Here is an 18,196-nt window from a genome sequence, read left to right as displayed (position 1 = left end):
GCCAGTCAGCCTCACTTCAGTCCCTGGAAAAATCATGGAGCAGGTCCTCAAAGAATCAATCCTGAAGCACTTGCATGAGAGGAAAGTGATCAGGAACAGCCAGCATGGATTCACCAAGGGAAGGTCATGCCTGACTAATCTAATCGCCTTTTATGATGAGATTACTGGTTCTGTGGATGAAGGGAAAGCAGTGGATGTATTGTTTCTTGACTTTAGCAAAGCTTTTGACACGGTCTCCCACAGTATTCTTGTCAGCAAGTTAAGGAAGTATGGGCTGGATGAATGCACTACAAGGTGGGTAGAAAGCTGGCTAGATTGTCGGGCTCAACAGGTAGTGATCAATGGCTCCATATCTAGTTGGCAGCCGGTATCAAGTGGAGTACCCCAAGGGTCGGTCCTGGGGCCAGTTTTGTTCAATATCTTCATAAATGATCTGGAGGATGGTGTGGATTGCATTCTCAGCAAATTTGCGGATGATACTAAACTGGGAGGAGTGGTAGATACGCTGGAGGGGAGGGATAGGATACAGAAAGACCTAGACAAATTGGAGGATTGGGCCAAAAGAAATCTGATGAGGTTCAATAAGGATAAGTGCAGGGTCCTGCACTTGGGACGGAAGAACCCAATGCACAGCTACAGACTAGGGACCAAATGGCTAGGCAGCAGTTCTGCGGAAAAGGACCTAGGGGTGAGAGTGGACGAGAAGCTGGATATGAGTCAGCAGTGTGCCCTTGTTGCCAAGAAGGCTAATGGCATTTTGGGATGTATAAGTAGGGGCATAGCGAGCAGATCGAGGGACGTGATCGTTCCCCTCTATTCGACATTGGTGAGGCCTCATCTGGAGTACTGTGTCCAGTTTTGGGCCCCACACTTCAAGAAAGATGTGGATAAATTGGAGAGCGTCCAGCGAAGGGCAACAAAAATGATTAGGGGACTGGAACACATGACTTATGAGGAGAGGCTGAGGGAGCTGGGATTGTTTAGCCTGCAGAAGAGAAGAATGAGGGGGGATTTGATAGCTGCTTTCAACTACCTGAAAGGGGGTTCCAAAGAGGATGGCTCTAGACTGTTCTCAATGGTAGCAGATGACAGAACGAGGAGTAATGGTCTCAAGTTGCAGTGGGGGAGGTTTAGATTGGATATTAGGAAAAACTTTTTCACTAAGAGGGTGGTGAAACACTGGAATGCGTTACCTAAGGAGGTGGTAGAATCTCCTTCCTTAGAGGTTTTTAAGGTCAGGCTTGAGAAAGCCCTGGCTGGGATGATTTAACTGGGAATTGGTCCTGCTTTGAGCAGGGGGTTGGACTCGATGACCTTCTGGGGTCCCTTCCAACCCTGATATTCTATGATTCTAGGTCATGGGGGGGGGAGGGAGGGGAAGGAGTGGCACTATATGTGAAAGAAAACGTAGAATCAAATGAAATAAAAATCTTAAATGAATCCACATGTTCCAAAGAATCTCTATGGATAGTAATTCCATGCTCTAATAAGAATATAACAGTAGGGATCTATTTTTGATCACCTGACCAGAACAGTGATAGTGATGATGAAATGCTAAGGGAGATTAGAGAAGCTATCAAAATAAAAAACTCAATAACAGTGGGGGATTTAAACTATCCCCATATTGACTGGGTACATGTCACCTCAGGACGAAATGCAGAGACAAAATTTCTCAATACTTTAAATGACTGCTTCTTGGAGCAGCTGGTACAGGAACCCACAAGGGGAGAGGCAACACTCGATCTAGTCCTGAGTGGAGCACAGGATCTGGTCCAAGAGGTAATTATAACAGGACTGCTTGGAAATAGTGACCATAATATAATAATATTTAACATTCCTGTATTGGGAAGAACACCTCAACAGCCCAACACTGTGGCATTTAATTTCAGAAAGGGGAACTATGTAAAAATGAGGGGTTAGTTAAACAGAAATTAAAAGGTACAGTGACTAGAGTGAAATCCCTGCAAGCTGCATGGACACTTTTCAAAGACACCATAATAGAGGCTCAACTTAAATGTATACCCCAAATTAAAAAACACAGTAAAAGAACTAAAAAAGAGTCACTGTGGCTTAACAACCATGTAAAAGAAGCAGTGAGAGATAAAAAGGCATCTTTTAAAAAGTGGAAGTCAAATCCTAGTGAGGTAAATAGAAAGGAACATACACTGCCAAATTAAATGTAAAAATGTAATAAGAAAAGCCAAAAAGGAGTTGGAAGAACAGCTAGCCAAAAACTCAGAAGGTAATAAAATGTTTTTTAAGTACATCAGAAGCAAGAAGCCTGCTAAACAACCAGTGGGGCCCCTGGATGATCGAGAAACAAAAGGAGCACTTAAAGACGATAAAATCATTGCAGAGAGACTAAATGAACTCTTTGCTTCAGTCTTCACAGCTGAGGATGTTAGGGAGATTCCCAAACCTGAGCCAGCTTTTGTAGGTGACAGATTTGAGGAGCTGTCACAGATTGAAGTGTCACTAGAGGAGGTTTTGGAATTAATTGAGAAACTTAATAGTAACAAGTGACTGGGACCAAATGGCATTCACCCAAGAGTTCTGAAAGAACTCAAATGTGAAATTGTGGAACTATTAACTATGGTTTGTAACCTGTCCTTTAAATCAGCTACTGTACCCAATGACTGGAAGATAACTAATGTAACGCCAATATTTAAGAAGGGCTCTAGAGGTGATCCTAGCAATTATAGACCGGTAAGTCTTATGTCAGTACCGGGCAAATTAGTTGAAACAATAGTAAAGAACAAAATAGACACACAGAGGAACATAAATTGTTGTGCAAAAGTCAACATGTTTCTGTAAAGGGAGATCATGTTTTACTAATCTATTAGAGTTCTTTGAGGGGTCAACAAACATGTGGACAAGGGGGATCCAGTGGACATAGTGTACTTAGATTTCCAGAAAGCCTTTGACAAGGTCCCTCACCAAAGGCTCTTATGTAAATTAAGTTGTCATGGGATAAGAGGGAAGATCCTTTCATGGATTGAGAACTGGTTAAAAAACAGGGAACAAAGGGTAGGAATAAATAGTAAATTTTCAGAATGGAGAGGGGTAACTAGTGGTGTTCCCCAAGGGTCAGTCCTAGGACCAATCCTATTCAACTTATTCATAAATGATCTGGAGAAAGGGGTAAACAGTAAGGTGGCAAAGTTTGCAGATGATACTAAACTGCCCAGGATAGTTAAGACCAAAGCATACTGTGAAGAACTTCAAAAAGATCTCACAAAACTAAGTGATTGGGCAACAAAAATGGCAAATGAAATTTAATGTGGATAAATGTAAACTAATGCACATTGGAAAAAATAACCCCAACTATATATACAATATGATGGGGGCTAATTTACCTACAACTAATCAGGAAAAAGATCTTGGAGTCATCGTGGATAGTTCTCTGAAGATGTCCAGGCAGTGTGCAGCGGCAATTAAAAAAGCAAACTGGATGTTAGGAATCATTAAAAAAGGGATAGAGAATAAGACAGAGAATATCTTATTGCCCTTATATAAATCCATGGTACGCCCACATCTTGAATACTGCGTACAGATGTGGTCCCTTCATCTCAAAAAAGATATACTGGCATTAGAAAAGGTTCAGAAAAGGGCGACTAAAATGATTAGGGGTATGGAACGGGTCCCATATGAGGAGAGATTAAAGAGGCTAGGACTTTTCAGCTTGGACAAGAGGAGACTAAGGGGGGATATGATAGAGGTATATAAAATCATGAGTGGTGTGGAGAAAGTGAATAAGGAAAAGTTATTTACTTGTTCCCATAATATAAGAACTAGGGGCCACCAAATGAAATTAATGGGCAGCAGGTTTTAAACAAATAAAAGGAAATTCCTCTTCACTCAGCGCACAGTCAACCTGTGGAACTCCTTGCCTGAGGAGGCTGTGAAGGCCTGGACTATAACAGAGTTTAAAAGAGAACTGGCTAAATTCATGGAAGTTAAGTCCATTAATGGCTATTAGCCAGGATGGGTAAGGAATGGTGTCCCTAGCCTCTGTTTGTCAGAGGGTGGAGATGAATGGCAGGAGAGCGATCACTAGATCATTACCTGTTAGGTTCACTTCCTCTGGGGCACCTGGCATTGGCCACTGTCGGTAGACAGGATACTGGGCTTGATGGACCTTTGGTCTGACCCAGTATGGCCATTCTTATGTTCTTATGTGTGGATCCTCCTTCCTGACAAATGGGAACTTTTTATTCAGGTTCAAGTTAGGGCCCCATGATACATAGTACATTTTTGATTTGTGTAACTCAGTGGTGCCATCAGACTGCAAAGAATTCTTTGTCCCTCCCATGCCCCTTCACCGCCGCCACCACAGTTCCGTAAATATAAGAATTCCAAAGAATACACCAGAGGGATAGCTAAAGTTATGCCCAGAACACACTAATAGTTTTAACAGAAGACACAAAACAGGTTAAGTAAACTTCTTTATTGCTCGGTTCATACATAGAACAAGGAGGAAACACAATTAAAGTGACAGTAAAGCCAACAGATGCTGAACAGTGACAAAATGACCCTCTTCCCCCACTCTCAGGAAATCAAGGCCAGTTTTCAACCTTGGGTGTACTCATGCATAATAGCTGACAAGTGCTGTTATCTCTGCACTCAGTCAAATGCTAAAAGAATTTCTGAAGCCCCTCCCAAACCCTTACAGAATTGTTTTGAAGGTCATTGAAACTGACTGAGTGCTCCCCTTAATATAGTCTTCAAAACAGATGTTAACATTAACACCAAAGCATTTTATAATGATGGCAACAGAACTGAGTAAACACACTCCACAGCAAAAACTCAAGCCCCATAGTGTTAATGCTGTGGAGGTGCCCTGCCACAACTGTCCATAAAGAGTCAATAGTTACAGAAATGAATGGCTAATTACACAGTTACAGGGAACTAAACCCTCATAAACATAAGAACAGCCATACTGAGTCAGACCACTGGTCCATCAAGCTCAGTATCCTGTCTTGTGAAAGTGGCTGGTGCCAGATGCTTCAGAGGAAATAAACAGAGCAATTTATCAAATCTTCCATCCCGTCATCCAGTCCCAGCTTCTGGCAGTCAGAGGTTTAGGGACACCCAGAGCATGCAGTTGCATCCCTGACCATCTTGGACAATAGCCATTGATGGACCTATCCTCCACAAAGGTACACTCACACCCAAATATGTGCCTATGGTCACTCCTGTGCAACTCCAGCAGCTCCATAGGGTGTGATATTGTCCCTCAAAAATGCAGAAGTCACCCACTGCATCCCACTGTTCCAGAATGCATGCACATCAGGTATCCCAGATTTTTCTTGCCCTCCAAGAACCAGGACCACCATGCAAGCAGGCAGGATCTGGCTGTCTAAACGCTTTGCAAACAAGTCCTCTCTTGTGCCCACACTATATGGAAGTACCCACCTTTACCCTCACATACGCTGTGAAGGGCACAGCAGACCACAATTATGAGAACAGCATTGGCCACACTGGCATCCAGACTGGTGTGTAAGCATCATCGAACTTTCAGCCACCCAGACTTGAACTTCATGACCATTCGCTATCTATGCAATTTGTAGTTGAGTTCCCTTTTTCCAGGGTCATTGATGTCAGGGGTATGGTTTCATGAGCGAAGCTAAGAGTGGGTATGCAGGGTCTTCCAAAATAACTGTTGGCACAAACCCACTGTAGAGTACTGCTTAGTTTCTAGGGAATGAAGTCCCTTCTTCCCCCAAAGTACAATCCCAATCTCCTCAGCACCCTGGTGTCATGAATCTTTACTGTGTTTCCAACAGTGTTCATGAACTCTGTGGTCCACTAAGCCCTGAAGAATGATTGAGTAGTAACCTTTTTGGCTCATATACTCACTCGCTCCTTTTGGTGGGCAAAGTATTGGGAAATGGATGCCATCAGTGGCCCATGCAGAGTTCGGAAACCCTATTCTCTGAAATCCAGCTATAATGTCCAGTACTCGGATTATGACAACCACTCGTGGGTAGGTGACAGTACTATTTGTCTCACAAATCTGTACAACCATGACCCTGACAGTAGACTTCCCAAATCCATACTGGTTTGCAACTGACCAGAAGCCAGCTGGTGTTACCAGGTTCCACAAGGCAAAAGCCATGTACTTCTGTATTGGTATGGCTTTCCAAAATCAAGTGCTCTGGCACTGAAGGGTTGGAGCAAGCTCTCTCACATCTCCATCAAGGTCTTCTTCCTCGTTCGGAAGTTCTGAACCCACTGCTCCTAATCCCAGGTTTCCAAAACCACGTGATCTTACCACATCGTGCTCATTCTCCTGGACCAGTAGCGGCAGTCTACTCATGGGCATACCATGGCAATAGCAGCAGACACCATATCTGTTCCATGGGACCATAGTGGATTGTCAGTCACCTGCTTGGTCAGCTGTCTTTGGCTTTTCAAAAAGTTCTAGCACAATTCCATCCAGTATCTCTCACCGATTGCTGTGACAAAGCTCTGTCCTTGCCTCCGTGGGTCCTGCATTTCCTGGCAGATTTCGGTAGCCTCAGAGGCTCACTGTGACCCTCCACATAACCCTTCTCTCTCTAGAGAGAAGGGTCACAGTCTACTGAGCCATTTTCATCATAAGCCAGCGAGGGAAAGGAGGAGAAGTTATCCTTCATTGCACAGTCTCTGTTGTCTCCCAGTCTCAGTGATTAATCAGGGGGCAAAAGGGGGGGGAGCCCGGGCCCACCCTCTACTCCGGGCTCCAGCTCAGGGACTCTAATAGTATCAGCTATGGTATCTGACCTTTTAGAAACATGACATGTACAATTCCCTGGGCTACTTTCCCCACAGCAGCCCTCACTTCCTCAAGCTCCACTTCACCCTTACCTCAGGGCCTCCTTCCTTATGCCTGATATGGTGTGTACTGCTCAGTCTCTCCAACAGCACAACTTCCTTCCTGACATGCACACTCACCTGACTAACTGGGAGGCTTTTAACTAGTTTCAGCCAGCCCCTGATTGGCTTCAGGTGTCCCAATCAACCTAGCATTCTCCCTGCCTTCTGGAAAGTTCTTAATTGGCCCCAGGTGTCTTAATTGACCTGGAGCAGCTGCCATTTCACTTATCCTGGTACCAGGGATTTGTTTAGCCTGGAGCTAATATAGCTGTCTCCCATTACTTTTCTATAGCCATCTGGCCTTGCCCCGTCACATTGCCTATTGCATTGGAGAAAACTATGTCCCCAAGACGGAGCAGGAGCAGAACCACATCATCATTCACTTGCTCCACATCTTCCACCTAATTTGGCAGAAGGGAGAGGTGAACAGGAACTGCCATAGGCAAATATATGAAGGTGGAGGACAGCACCAATACCAAATAGCAAGGCAGTTCCTAGAGCTTCTCCTTTGATGCACAGAAACCTGGGATATGCCCCTGAAATGGTAGTGCTAACATCACGTACCAAACACCGGCAGTGTGGATGGTGGTATACACAGGTACAGCATACATGGACACTCAGTACAGGTGTGGGGTACACGTGGAAGCGTACCTGAGCATGCGTGCAAGTATAGATGTAGCCATAATTAGAAAGTTTTTCCTAATATCTAATCTAAATCTCCCTCGCTGCAGATTAAACCCATTACTTCTTGTCCTATGCTTCATACAGAACATACAGAACAATTGATCACCATCCTTTTCAAAACAGCCCTCAACGTAATTGAAGACTGCCATCACGTTACCCCCACCCTCAGTATTCTTTTCTCAAGACTAAATATACACTTTTTTTTAAATCTTTACTCATAGCTTAGGTTTTCTAAACCTTGTATCATTTTTGTAGCTATCCTCCGGACTCTCTCCAATTCGTCCACATCTTTAAGTGTGGCATCTAAAATTGGACAATACGCCAGCTGAGGCCTCACCAGCACAACGTAGAGCAGAACAATCCCATGTCTTCCACATGACACTCCTGTTATTATACCCAGTATATTTGTCAGCTCCACACTGCTGATTCATATTCAATTTGTGATCCACTACAACCTCCAGATCTACTTTAGCAGTATCATGGACTAGTCACTTATTTCCCATTTTCTATTTGGGAATTTGGTTTTTCCTTCCTAAGTGTAGTACTTTATACTTGTCTTTACTGAATTTCATCTTGTAAAATTAGACCATGGAACTCATTGCCACAAGGCCTACAACTCCGAAAGATTTAAAGAAAGTTTTGACATTTATGTGCATAATTAGAATATTCAGTTATAATAATAAAGACTAACAAAGAATATTGGAAGGGATATAAAACCTCATGACTCTGGGTTTAAACCAATCTCTAACAACTATTATTTTCACAGGGCACAGATTATCCCAAAACTGCGTACTACTAGTGTTTTTTGCATCTTACTCTTATGCATCTAGTGCTTGACACTGTCAGAGATAGGATACTGAACTAAATATAAAATGGGTCTGTTCTAGTATGGCAATTCCTACATTCCTAAGTATGAGAGAGAGGGCTTCTGGCAGGCCATTTCTGTGAGAGCTCCGTTCTTTTGGAATTTTTCCTCCTTGGACCAAAATAGTCTGTATTTATTGGTATTCAAGACATATACTGCAAGGCTCATCTTTTTAAGATACCTTTTGGGGAGAGAAAGCTTGCTTAAGGAGGTTACATTTAAGGAGTGTGTAATATTTCTTTTCATTTTATTTGGCTAGAGGTTTATTTACTTATTTCCCTTTGATTTATATTGACTGTGCATGTACTTAAATGTTAGTGGCACTGAAAGATGAAATAGGTGCCTCTTGTGGTCTTATAAATTAAACAAAATCATCTTGAGAACACTTTTGGCATAATCTTCTGATGCCAACCACAGGCCATTACAGGGGCCTCAGGCATTGGTGCACCTTGGTCCCTCCTATTCTCTGCCTCTGGCACATAGTAGTTTAGATTCCTGATAATTTGGTCTAATTTCAGTTCTTGGGCTTGGGGTGTGCTGGTGGCTGGATGGTGTTGATGGCCTGTGATATACAGGAAGTCAGACTATATGATCTGGTGATTCCTTCTGGCCTTAAATTCTATGGTTATGTCTACACAGCAGCTGGGAGCATCCCTCCCAGCATAGATGGAGAGACTCACCCTAGCCACAGAGCTAAAAATAGCAGTGAGGATGTTATAGCACTAGCAGCAGCTTGGACTAGCCATCTGAGCTCAGACACAAGGTCAGGCGGGTTTGGGCTCAGATAGCTAGCCTGAGTCACCACCCATGCCACAACCTCCTCACTGCTATTTTAAGAGCGCTATCTCAGACAGAACTAATGCTAATCTGTTTAACCAGGTGGGAGGCAACTGCAGTGTAAATATACACTATGATTTGGAAACAGCCTTCATTAGCTCTCACTGCTTCAAAATCTGTGTGAACCCCACTTAGCACACATGGCCCTAAATCATGGGAGTGCCTCTGTTACTGAAAACAGCACCACTGGTGGATTCAGTGTCTAATAATATTTAACATATGAGGCCTTCTTGTCTTTTTCCATATATAGACTCTGACTTTACTTTTAATTAAAGGTAAATCACAAATGTTTTTTTTCATTCACCATATCACTATGTAGGTACAATTTTTTGGTATATTTTGCTATGAAAATCTTACCTGTAATTCATCAGCCAGATCCATCATTATGCTGTAAAGTATCTTCAAGTTTAGAATCAAGTTCTGGTGCTGATTTAAAAATAAATAAATCAAGAATACTCAATTACTAATATAAAACTGGTAAGGTTATTACTTCAATACTAAGTGACTAATCAACATGAAAGCATTTTTCCTTGTGCATCTACTGATGCTAACTCTTGCATATCTAGTAATATTCTTAGGCCACTGATAATCACATTTCAAGAGCTCCTGGGGAAGTAATGATCTGGAATATTTAGAACTTAATGTATTCCTTATTTTACATACCGCACCTGGGAACACAATCTGAGCATGAAGATTGAAGAGGTGTACTTACTTTTAAGAGATAATATTGTAACATTGGGCTTTTGATACTAGAGTTAAAGTTCTTGTAGTAAAGTGATCATGATAGGGTTAACTGGGTTATCGAGAGCATTATGGGATGGAGCCATGCTCCTCTCCCGTACCTTACTTCCTGTTTTAGTCCATGGGAGTGTTCTCCCCACTCTGTTGCGATGCAGTTAGATATACAGCAAGTCCCCAGCCTGAAGTCCTGCGAATAGACTTATCTTTGTTGCACTGAGCAGTCCCTTTTCAAAAGTTCTACCATCATGTCTACACAATGGAAAGTTTCTTACCTGATCATTTCCATTCTGCTAGCAGTATCTGCCACAATTCTGTGACTTTGGGCTGTTCCCCTCCTCTCTGAAAAAATGAAGGCAGTTCAAAGTTGCAGCATAGCTCATGCTGGCTATGTTCCCTTCTCCAGCTGCACACCAGAAGAGTCATTCCAAAGCTGTGTAGAAACTCTTACAATATGATTAGTAACAATAGTGCCAGTCAGTGAACTACGTACAGTAGGCTATCTGGCCCACAAATTGTAGACATAAAATAAATGTTGTCCTTTGGCTACTGGAATCTCATCAGGGACTGGTAGAATTGTGGGAGATGCTGCTAGCAAAAAGGAGATCACCAGGTAAGGCACGACATTCTGTAGCCCAGCATCTCAATTATATGATGCTTGGGAAGTAACGAGCAATGAATTATAAGAAAGAAAGGACCAAAAAAACAGACTGAAATAGAGAACTCTCTGTTTGAAAGTACATGGCAAGTTATTTTTGTATCACCACATGCAGAACCTTCATTCCAAAAGAGGCCTCTGCAGGGGATAGAAAATCCATCTTACAATGTTTGATAAAGCTGTTGACAGAAGACCAGGTTGGAGACCTTCAGATTTCCTCAGTTGAGGCATACATCCTTTCTGCTAGATGATATTGGTAGAGATCTCAGAGGTCTTCAGGAATAGGTGAACTTGATGCCATGTGTCTCCATTACACATAACTTCATCCATCTGGCCAGTGATTGGTAGAATGCCAAAAGGCTTTGGCACTTTGGGTGAAAGAATACAAACAAGGAGCTTGATCTTCTCATCAATTCATTGCACTTGAAGTAGTTCTTAAGTGCTTTACATACATCCAGAATATGCCACAGCTTTTCTGTAGGATGCTGGGTCTTTGGACAGAATAATGGGAGGATCTCTTCCTGTGTGGTATGGAAAGAGAAATCTCACCTTTGGTAAGAAAGATTCTGGAGTCCTTAGAACCAATTGTCATCATGGAACAGTGTGTTGCTGTATGGATAGAGCTGCCAACTCAGACTTGTCAAGCTAACATAATAGTGACCAAGAAGCATGTTTTGATAGATAAAAAACAAAGGCATAACTGTAGTCCCTTGTCTATACTGTCCTGAAGAAAATCCAGAATAGCTGGAATTCCAGGGTATTTGGGATTTCTGTTTATCTCCAGGAGTTTAACCATGCCCATATGGAGGAGTAGGCCTTTAGTGCTAAAGTCTGTCTGGAGACCAGCAGAGTGCTGACCATCTTGGAGAATAAAATGACTGCTTATGCTTCCCTCTCAATAGCCATGCAATCATATTGATTTCCATTACAACTCCGAATATGAAATGTACAGTGCTCACTTTATATTATTATTATTATTACAAATATTTGAACTGTAAAGAAGATAAAATAGTATTTTTCAATTTACCTCATACAAGTACTGTAGTGCAATCTCTATCATGCAAGTGCCACCTACAAATATAGAATCTTTTTTACATAACTGCACTCAAAAATAAAGCAATGTAAAACCTTAGAACCTAGCAATCCACTCAGTCCTACTTCCTGTTCAGCCAATCGCTAAAACAAACAAGTTTGTTTACATTTATGGGAGATAATGCTACCTGCTTCTTATTTACAATGTCACCTGAAAGTGAGAACAGGCGTTCACATGGCACTGTTGTAGCCAGCATTGCAAGGTATTTATGTGCCAGGTATGCTAAGCATTCATATGCCCTTCATGCTTCGGCCACTATTCCAGAGGACATGCTTCCATGCTGATGATGGGTTCTGCTCGATAACAATCCAAAGCAGTGCAGACTGATGCACGTTCATTTTCATCATCTGAGTCAGAGGCCACCAATAGAAGGTTGGTTTTCTTTTTTGGTGGTTTGGGTTCCGTAGTTTCTGCATTGGCTAGCCTCCCCGAGTACAAATATACCTGGAACCGGTTGGTATATATTCAAGGAGGCTAGTCCATGGAACCACTCAACACTGCTCATGCTACTGTGTCTACACTATTATTTTTAGCACATTAGCTTGAGGCAGAGCTAGCATGAGTATGTTTACATGAGCTGGGAATCACACTTCTAGCTCCAAGTGTACAGACAGACTTAGTGTCTTTCATCTCTTCTACAGCATCATCCTTTATTTTTTTTTTTTAACTAGACTGATCTTTCCTCCTTAAAATGAAGATCTTCATTCTGTGAATGAGCCTTCACAAACAAAAAATTTTTAACCATGAAAAGTAGTTCAAGGTAACTGTTGTCACCTCATCTCTTGCAGAAGTGTCCAATATTTTTAATTAGGCAATCTATACAGTTCATTTCCATTAAACCCAATAGTGCTGATCATCAGATTACATTGCAGAGCTTTAAATTTTGAGAGGCTATGTGAGTGGTCTTGGGTGAAGAGGAGAAAATTACTTGCCACTCTGGCATGGAATTTATGAAAACGCTTCTCAGTTAATCTAGTTGGTTGTAAAATGTTTCCCTTCTGTTGACTGCTTGACTAGACTAAACTTAAGGTTAAATAAAATTAGGTAGGGTAGGGTAAAATTAACAATCTATTATCACTTCCTACTCCTAACCACCAAAATAAGAGAGGTGTGGGAAATGCAACAAGATGTACTTATCTCATTTACCTTTTTAATTTTTTTAATTTCTTATTTCCTTCTCTTGCTTGGCTCTACTCTGTCATCTCTCTCTCTATTTCTCTATATTTTTCACTAAAATTTTAACATTTTTCTTCTTTTTGTGAAAAGAGTAGAATCCCTTGCCCATTTCTCTTTCCTGCTTCCTGGGAGTATTTTCCATTTTCAATTACCTCTCCTCTTTTCTTATACTCCGCTCTCTTTCTTAAATGATATTCTCATTCTGTACATCCCATGCCCAGTGTTCTCTCCATATTATTAACTCACCATACTCCCCCAATTTCTTATTGCCCTTCTTCTTCCTGGATGTTCTCTCGTCTACTTGCTGGATTCCTCTATCTTTTACTAACCTGCCCACTTTTTCCTCCTATGACACACTACTTGATTATTTCATTCCTCCCTTTGCTTACGCTACACCGCTTCATTCCCTTGTGTGTGCGCCATGGGATAGAGAGTGAAATGCAGCTGTGGTTCACATAGAATGATGTAGTACAGAAGCAGTCACAAGCAAGGGTGGGGATTGGCACAGAAGACAAAGAAGAGTAAGTAATGTAGTAGCCAGAAGGTGGAAACCCTCAGAAGGCAACAAGACAGCTACACAATAAATGGGAGGAAGTAGAGGAAAACTCCCATTATGTCTGAGTATTGCATGCACCTTGCAGTACAAAAATATACTTTTTAAACATGAGTGTTTTAGGATACCTAATAAGAACTTCAAGACATGTCTATTACTGCACATTCAATCTAAATGTTCTGCTAATTTCAGTGAAAAGAAAAGGAGTACTTGTGGCACCTTAGAGACTAACGGATTTATTTGAGCATAAGCTTTCGTAAGCTACAGCTCACTTCATCGGATGCATTCAGTGGAAAATACAGTGGGGAGATTTATATACACAGAGAACATGGAACAATGGGTGTTGTTATACACACTGTAAGGAGAAAGTGATCACTCTCCTTACAGTGTGTATGGTAACACCCATTGTTTCATGTTCTCTGTGTATATAAATCTCCCCACTGTATTTTCCACTGAATGCATCCGATGAAGTGAGCTGTAGCTCATGAAAGCTTATGCTCAAATAAATTTGTTAGTCTCTAAGGTGCCACAAGTACTCCTTTTCTTTTTGTGAATACAGACTAACACGGCTGCTACTCTGAAACGTAATTTCAGTGAAGGATTTCTACAGCATCAGTCAATAAAATTCCTCAGATAAGCTAGATGTTTTGGAATTTTTTAAAGCATTCTTATAGGGTACACAAGAGACAAGACTGTTTTAGTGATATCAAAAGTAACACTTCATTTAGACTACTGGACACGGATTGAGATCTGAATAGTTCTCCCTAACTCTCTAAACTCCCAGAATAAATAACACATCCTGTGAAGCCTTGTCTCTCCAAACTGGGTCTCAAATTTTTGCTCAGACTACACTGTTGTGGCCAAAAATATGACCCCAAACCCTTGGCTACATAACATTGTTCATGAAAAAGTTTTGCCAGCAGAATGGTGATTTCTGTGGAACATTTCTATTGCAGCAGGGCTAACAATTAAGAATTCTATTTTTTTAAAAAGCTTCATTAAATAGACAAAACATTTCTATTCTTCTTTCATATGACTAGTGTAGAACAGCAACTACAATTTCACCTGAAGTTGATTGAGTCAAATGACTACATCAGTAATAGCAGAATTTATTGCAGTAATGCCTCCTTCATATTTATAAATTGGGTAGTAGGTAGTGATATGTTTGATGGTCTGTCGTGGGGAGCCACACTCACGCACTGGGGAGTCCTTGATTTTCCATTTGTGCATTAGATATCTGCATCTACCATGGTTGGTTCAAATTCAGTTCAGAATTGACCAAGATGAGCGTGGAAGGGCAAACCAGGAACCTTCTGCGTGGGATCTGGCACATGGTGCTTATTTTTTAAGTCTTGTTTAGCCCAATCTACTTTCCAAGCCAGGAGGGAGCAATGTTAGACAGAACAGGTAGCCATGGTGTTGGAGTTGACTTAAGGGTTCCCGTGATGCACTGTATTTAGCTGTGTATCCACAAGTCATGTGCGGCTGCATCTGCTCCATACTGGTGCACAATATTCAGTTACTGAATATACAAGTGCTACTGCAGATATTCGCAACACTGATGCTGATGCACTCCAGGTTGTACCTGCTAGTTTCAGGATTATGTTGGCTCTCATTTTTATCTTTGCAGCTACCTTGGATTGTCATGGCAAGATCATCTGTATATCCAAATTTTCGTGATTTAGTTGGAGGTATCCCATTTATGTATATATATAAAAAAGGGGGATATGTTCAAGAAGTTTATAGGTCGTACATAGTAGAGAAATTGGCCTATAGCTTCCAGCTTCATCAGGGGGCTTTTCACGCTTTGGAATGGCAATTACCATTGCCTCATGCCATATATTTCTTCCAGAGTGTAAGATGACAGCCTTCTCACTCTGTTAAGTGAGAATTCACAACAAATGCCATCAACTCGGCAACCAAACATTGCTCAGCAATCTTCTAGTCATCAGAGCAGCAACTAAACAAAATTTCTATCATACTGACTGTGACAAATTCACAGATTTTCTGTGTGCATGTTGTGTAGTTGTACATAAAGTTCCCCATGATTCCATGACTATGTAATTTGACATTTTCCCAAGATGCCATGAAATTCAGCATTTCTGGCATGGAATTCACCATTTTGCTGCAGCCAAGTGCTCAACATTTTGTATTTTGTCACCCTACCAGCACTCTGCCTGCAAATGCATCTCTCTTTTCAAATTTACCTCACAAAGGAGAATTAATTAGATTATAATGCATGCACCCTGTACTATTCCATGCAACGAGGCAGCAGGGCATTGGAGATGCTGGGAGTGAGAGTTGCAATCCAGCTTGCAGCCAGGGAGTGGGAGGAAGAGAACAAAGGAGATTTCATGTTGATAACACTAATTAATGTTGCCATGGAATTTAGGGTTTGTTCTGCAGGATTTAGGAGCTACTCATAGGGAATTTGGTTCCATTGGCCCACAGAATACTACAAGCCCTGATTAATCTATACCAATTATCTGGCATATATTGCTAACCAAGATAACCCTTTGCTCTCAGAAGAAAATCCTGCATGTATTTTTACGGTATATTTTTCTCTATTGTACCTTACAAAGTATCTAAATATCTTTACTATTTCACCGTTTGGTTTATCTGACTATGAGTCTCTAAAAACTACTTACCAATGTATTTCTCAAGGAATCTGCATTCATATTCACTGTTCTCTCTGAGACAGGCTTTTCAAAATGCTTATGTATCAAATATTCAAAAGAGGGGACAGTGTCACTGGGGTTTATCAGCCATGCAGCAATCCTTGGATCTAACACAACACAATCAGCCACTACAAAAATAAAAAACTATTTTAATCATTCATTGCTGATTTAATAAAAAACGGTTACTGACCTTTAGTAACTGTTGTTCTTCGAGATGTGTTGCTCACATCCATTCCACATTAGATGTGTGCACACAGCATGCACCATTGCCAGAGATTTTTCCCTCAGTGGTATCTGTCGGGCCAACTAGTGCCCTTTGCAGCCACGCGCTTATGCGCTGATATAAGATACCCCGCCAGCCACACAACCTCTCAGTTCTTTCTTGCCGGTTTACTCCAACAGAGGGGTGGGAGGGAGAGTCATGGAATGGATATGAGCAACACATTTCAAAGAACAACAGTTACAAAAGGTTAGTAACCTTTTCTTCTTCTTCAAGTGCTTGCTCATGTCCATTCCACATTAGGTGACTCACAAGTAGTACCCCAGGAGATAGGCTCAGAGTTCATGGACATGTTGACTGCAACATCACTCTCTTTAATCTGGCATTGTCTCCGGCCTGATGAGTGATGTCATAGTGAGATGTGAAGGTATGTACTGATGACCAGGTTGTGGCCTTGCTCATGTCCTGGACTGGGACCTGTGCAAGGAATGCTGCTGACAAAGTCCGAGCTTTTGTGGAGTGAGCAGTTAAGATGGCTGAAGGCAGGACATTTGCCTGCTTGTAGCAAGTCTGAATACAGGCAGTTATCCAGGACGAGATCTTCTGGGCTGACACAGGTAGCCCTCTCCTCCTTTCTTCTATCGCTACGAAGAGTTGGCCTGGCTGCTATGGAATTGTGACACCACCTTTTGCAGGAAGGCCGGGTGGGAGTACAGTTAGACCTTGTCCTTGAAGAACACTGTGTAAAGTAGTTCCAACATAAGGGCCTTGATTTCAGACCACAGGCGCCAGCTTCTAATTTACCCCATGGTGCTCATTACCCCAACTCAGCTCCAGGCCCTGCCCCTGCTCCACCCCTGTCCGGCCTCTTCCCACCCACTCCCCTGAGTGTGCCCCGTCCTCACTCCTCCCCCTCCCTTCCAGCGCCTCCTGCATGCCGCTGAACAGTTGTTCCACAGTGTTCAGGAGACACTGGGAGGAAGGGGAAGGAGCTGATCGGTGAGGGCTGCCAATGGGCAGGAGTGGGGAGGTGGGAGGGTAGCTTGGCTGCCAGTGGGTGCTAAGCACCTGCTAATTTTTCTGCGTGGGTGCTGGCTCATGTCCACACAGGGTCAAGGACTGAGCCCCTCCCTGCTTGTTGATATAGAACATGGCTGCAGTATTGTTTGTCAGGACTAGCACCACCTCGCCTGAGATCTGGGGAAGGAACATTTGGCATACTAAGTGAATCGCCCTGAACTCCCTTACATTTATGTGCAGGGAGAGTTCTTGGGACCAAAGGCCGAGTCCTGAAGTTGTTGAGGTAGGCCCGCACTCTAGGTCTGACACATCTGAGACCAAAGACACTGACAGTTGTGGGGGAACAAAGGGCACCCCCATCATTTCTGATCTTGACTCTTTCCACCAGTCTAGGGAGGCAAGGACCAGGGGAGGAATTGTTAGCACTGAGTCCAAGTGTTGTCTGCTCGGGGAGAACACTGAAGCTAGCCACATCTGGAGGGGTCTGAGGCACAATCTTGCGTGTTGAACCATGTAAGTATTTGCAGCCATGTGCCCCAGTAGCCTGAGGCAAACCTGAGCTGTCGTAATTGGGTGGACCATGACATCGGATATCAGGTCCAATATGGTCTGGAATCGGGTCTCCGGCAGGAAGGCCATGGCTTAGGTCAAGTCAAGCACTGCCCTAATAAATTCTATTCTCTGAACTGGGACAAGAGTTGGCTTTTGTTTATCAGCAGACCCAGTGCTCTGCAGGTGGCTTGGACAGTGCTGATGCTGTTCTGTACTTGAGCCTCTGACCGAACTTTGGTCAGCCAGTTGTTGAGTTATGGGTAG

General features: G+C 42.4%; 1 protein-coding gene across 1 annotated transcript in view; it reads right to left on the bottom strand.

Annotated features, from left to right (window-relative positions):
- POLN (DNA polymerase nu) overlaps positions 1-18,196 on the bottom strand; it is a gene marked incomplete at its 3' end in the record, with an annotated part of 269,901 nt that overhangs the window by 189,057 nt on the left and 62,648 nt on the right. The window contains exons 10-11 of the mRNA XM_084625771.1: positions 16,111-16,268; positions 9,602-9,670 (exon numbers count right to left, since the gene is read on the bottom strand). Coding sequence (XP_084481897.1) covers positions 9,602-9,670; positions 16,111-16,268 — 227 coding nt within the window. The remainder of the gene's footprint in view (positions 1-9,601; positions 9,671-16,110; positions 16,269-18,196) is intronic.

Source organism: Lepidochelys olivacea (genome assembly GCF_965140295.1).
Source record: "Lepidochelys olivacea isolate rLepOli2 genome assembly, chromosome: 4".
NCBI classification, from domain to species: domain Eukaryota; kingdom Metazoa; phylum Chordata; order Testudines; family Cheloniidae; genus Lepidochelys; species Lepidochelys olivacea.
Note: the sequence above shows the minus strand (reverse complement) of the source record. Positions and strands in the feature narration are given on the sequence as shown.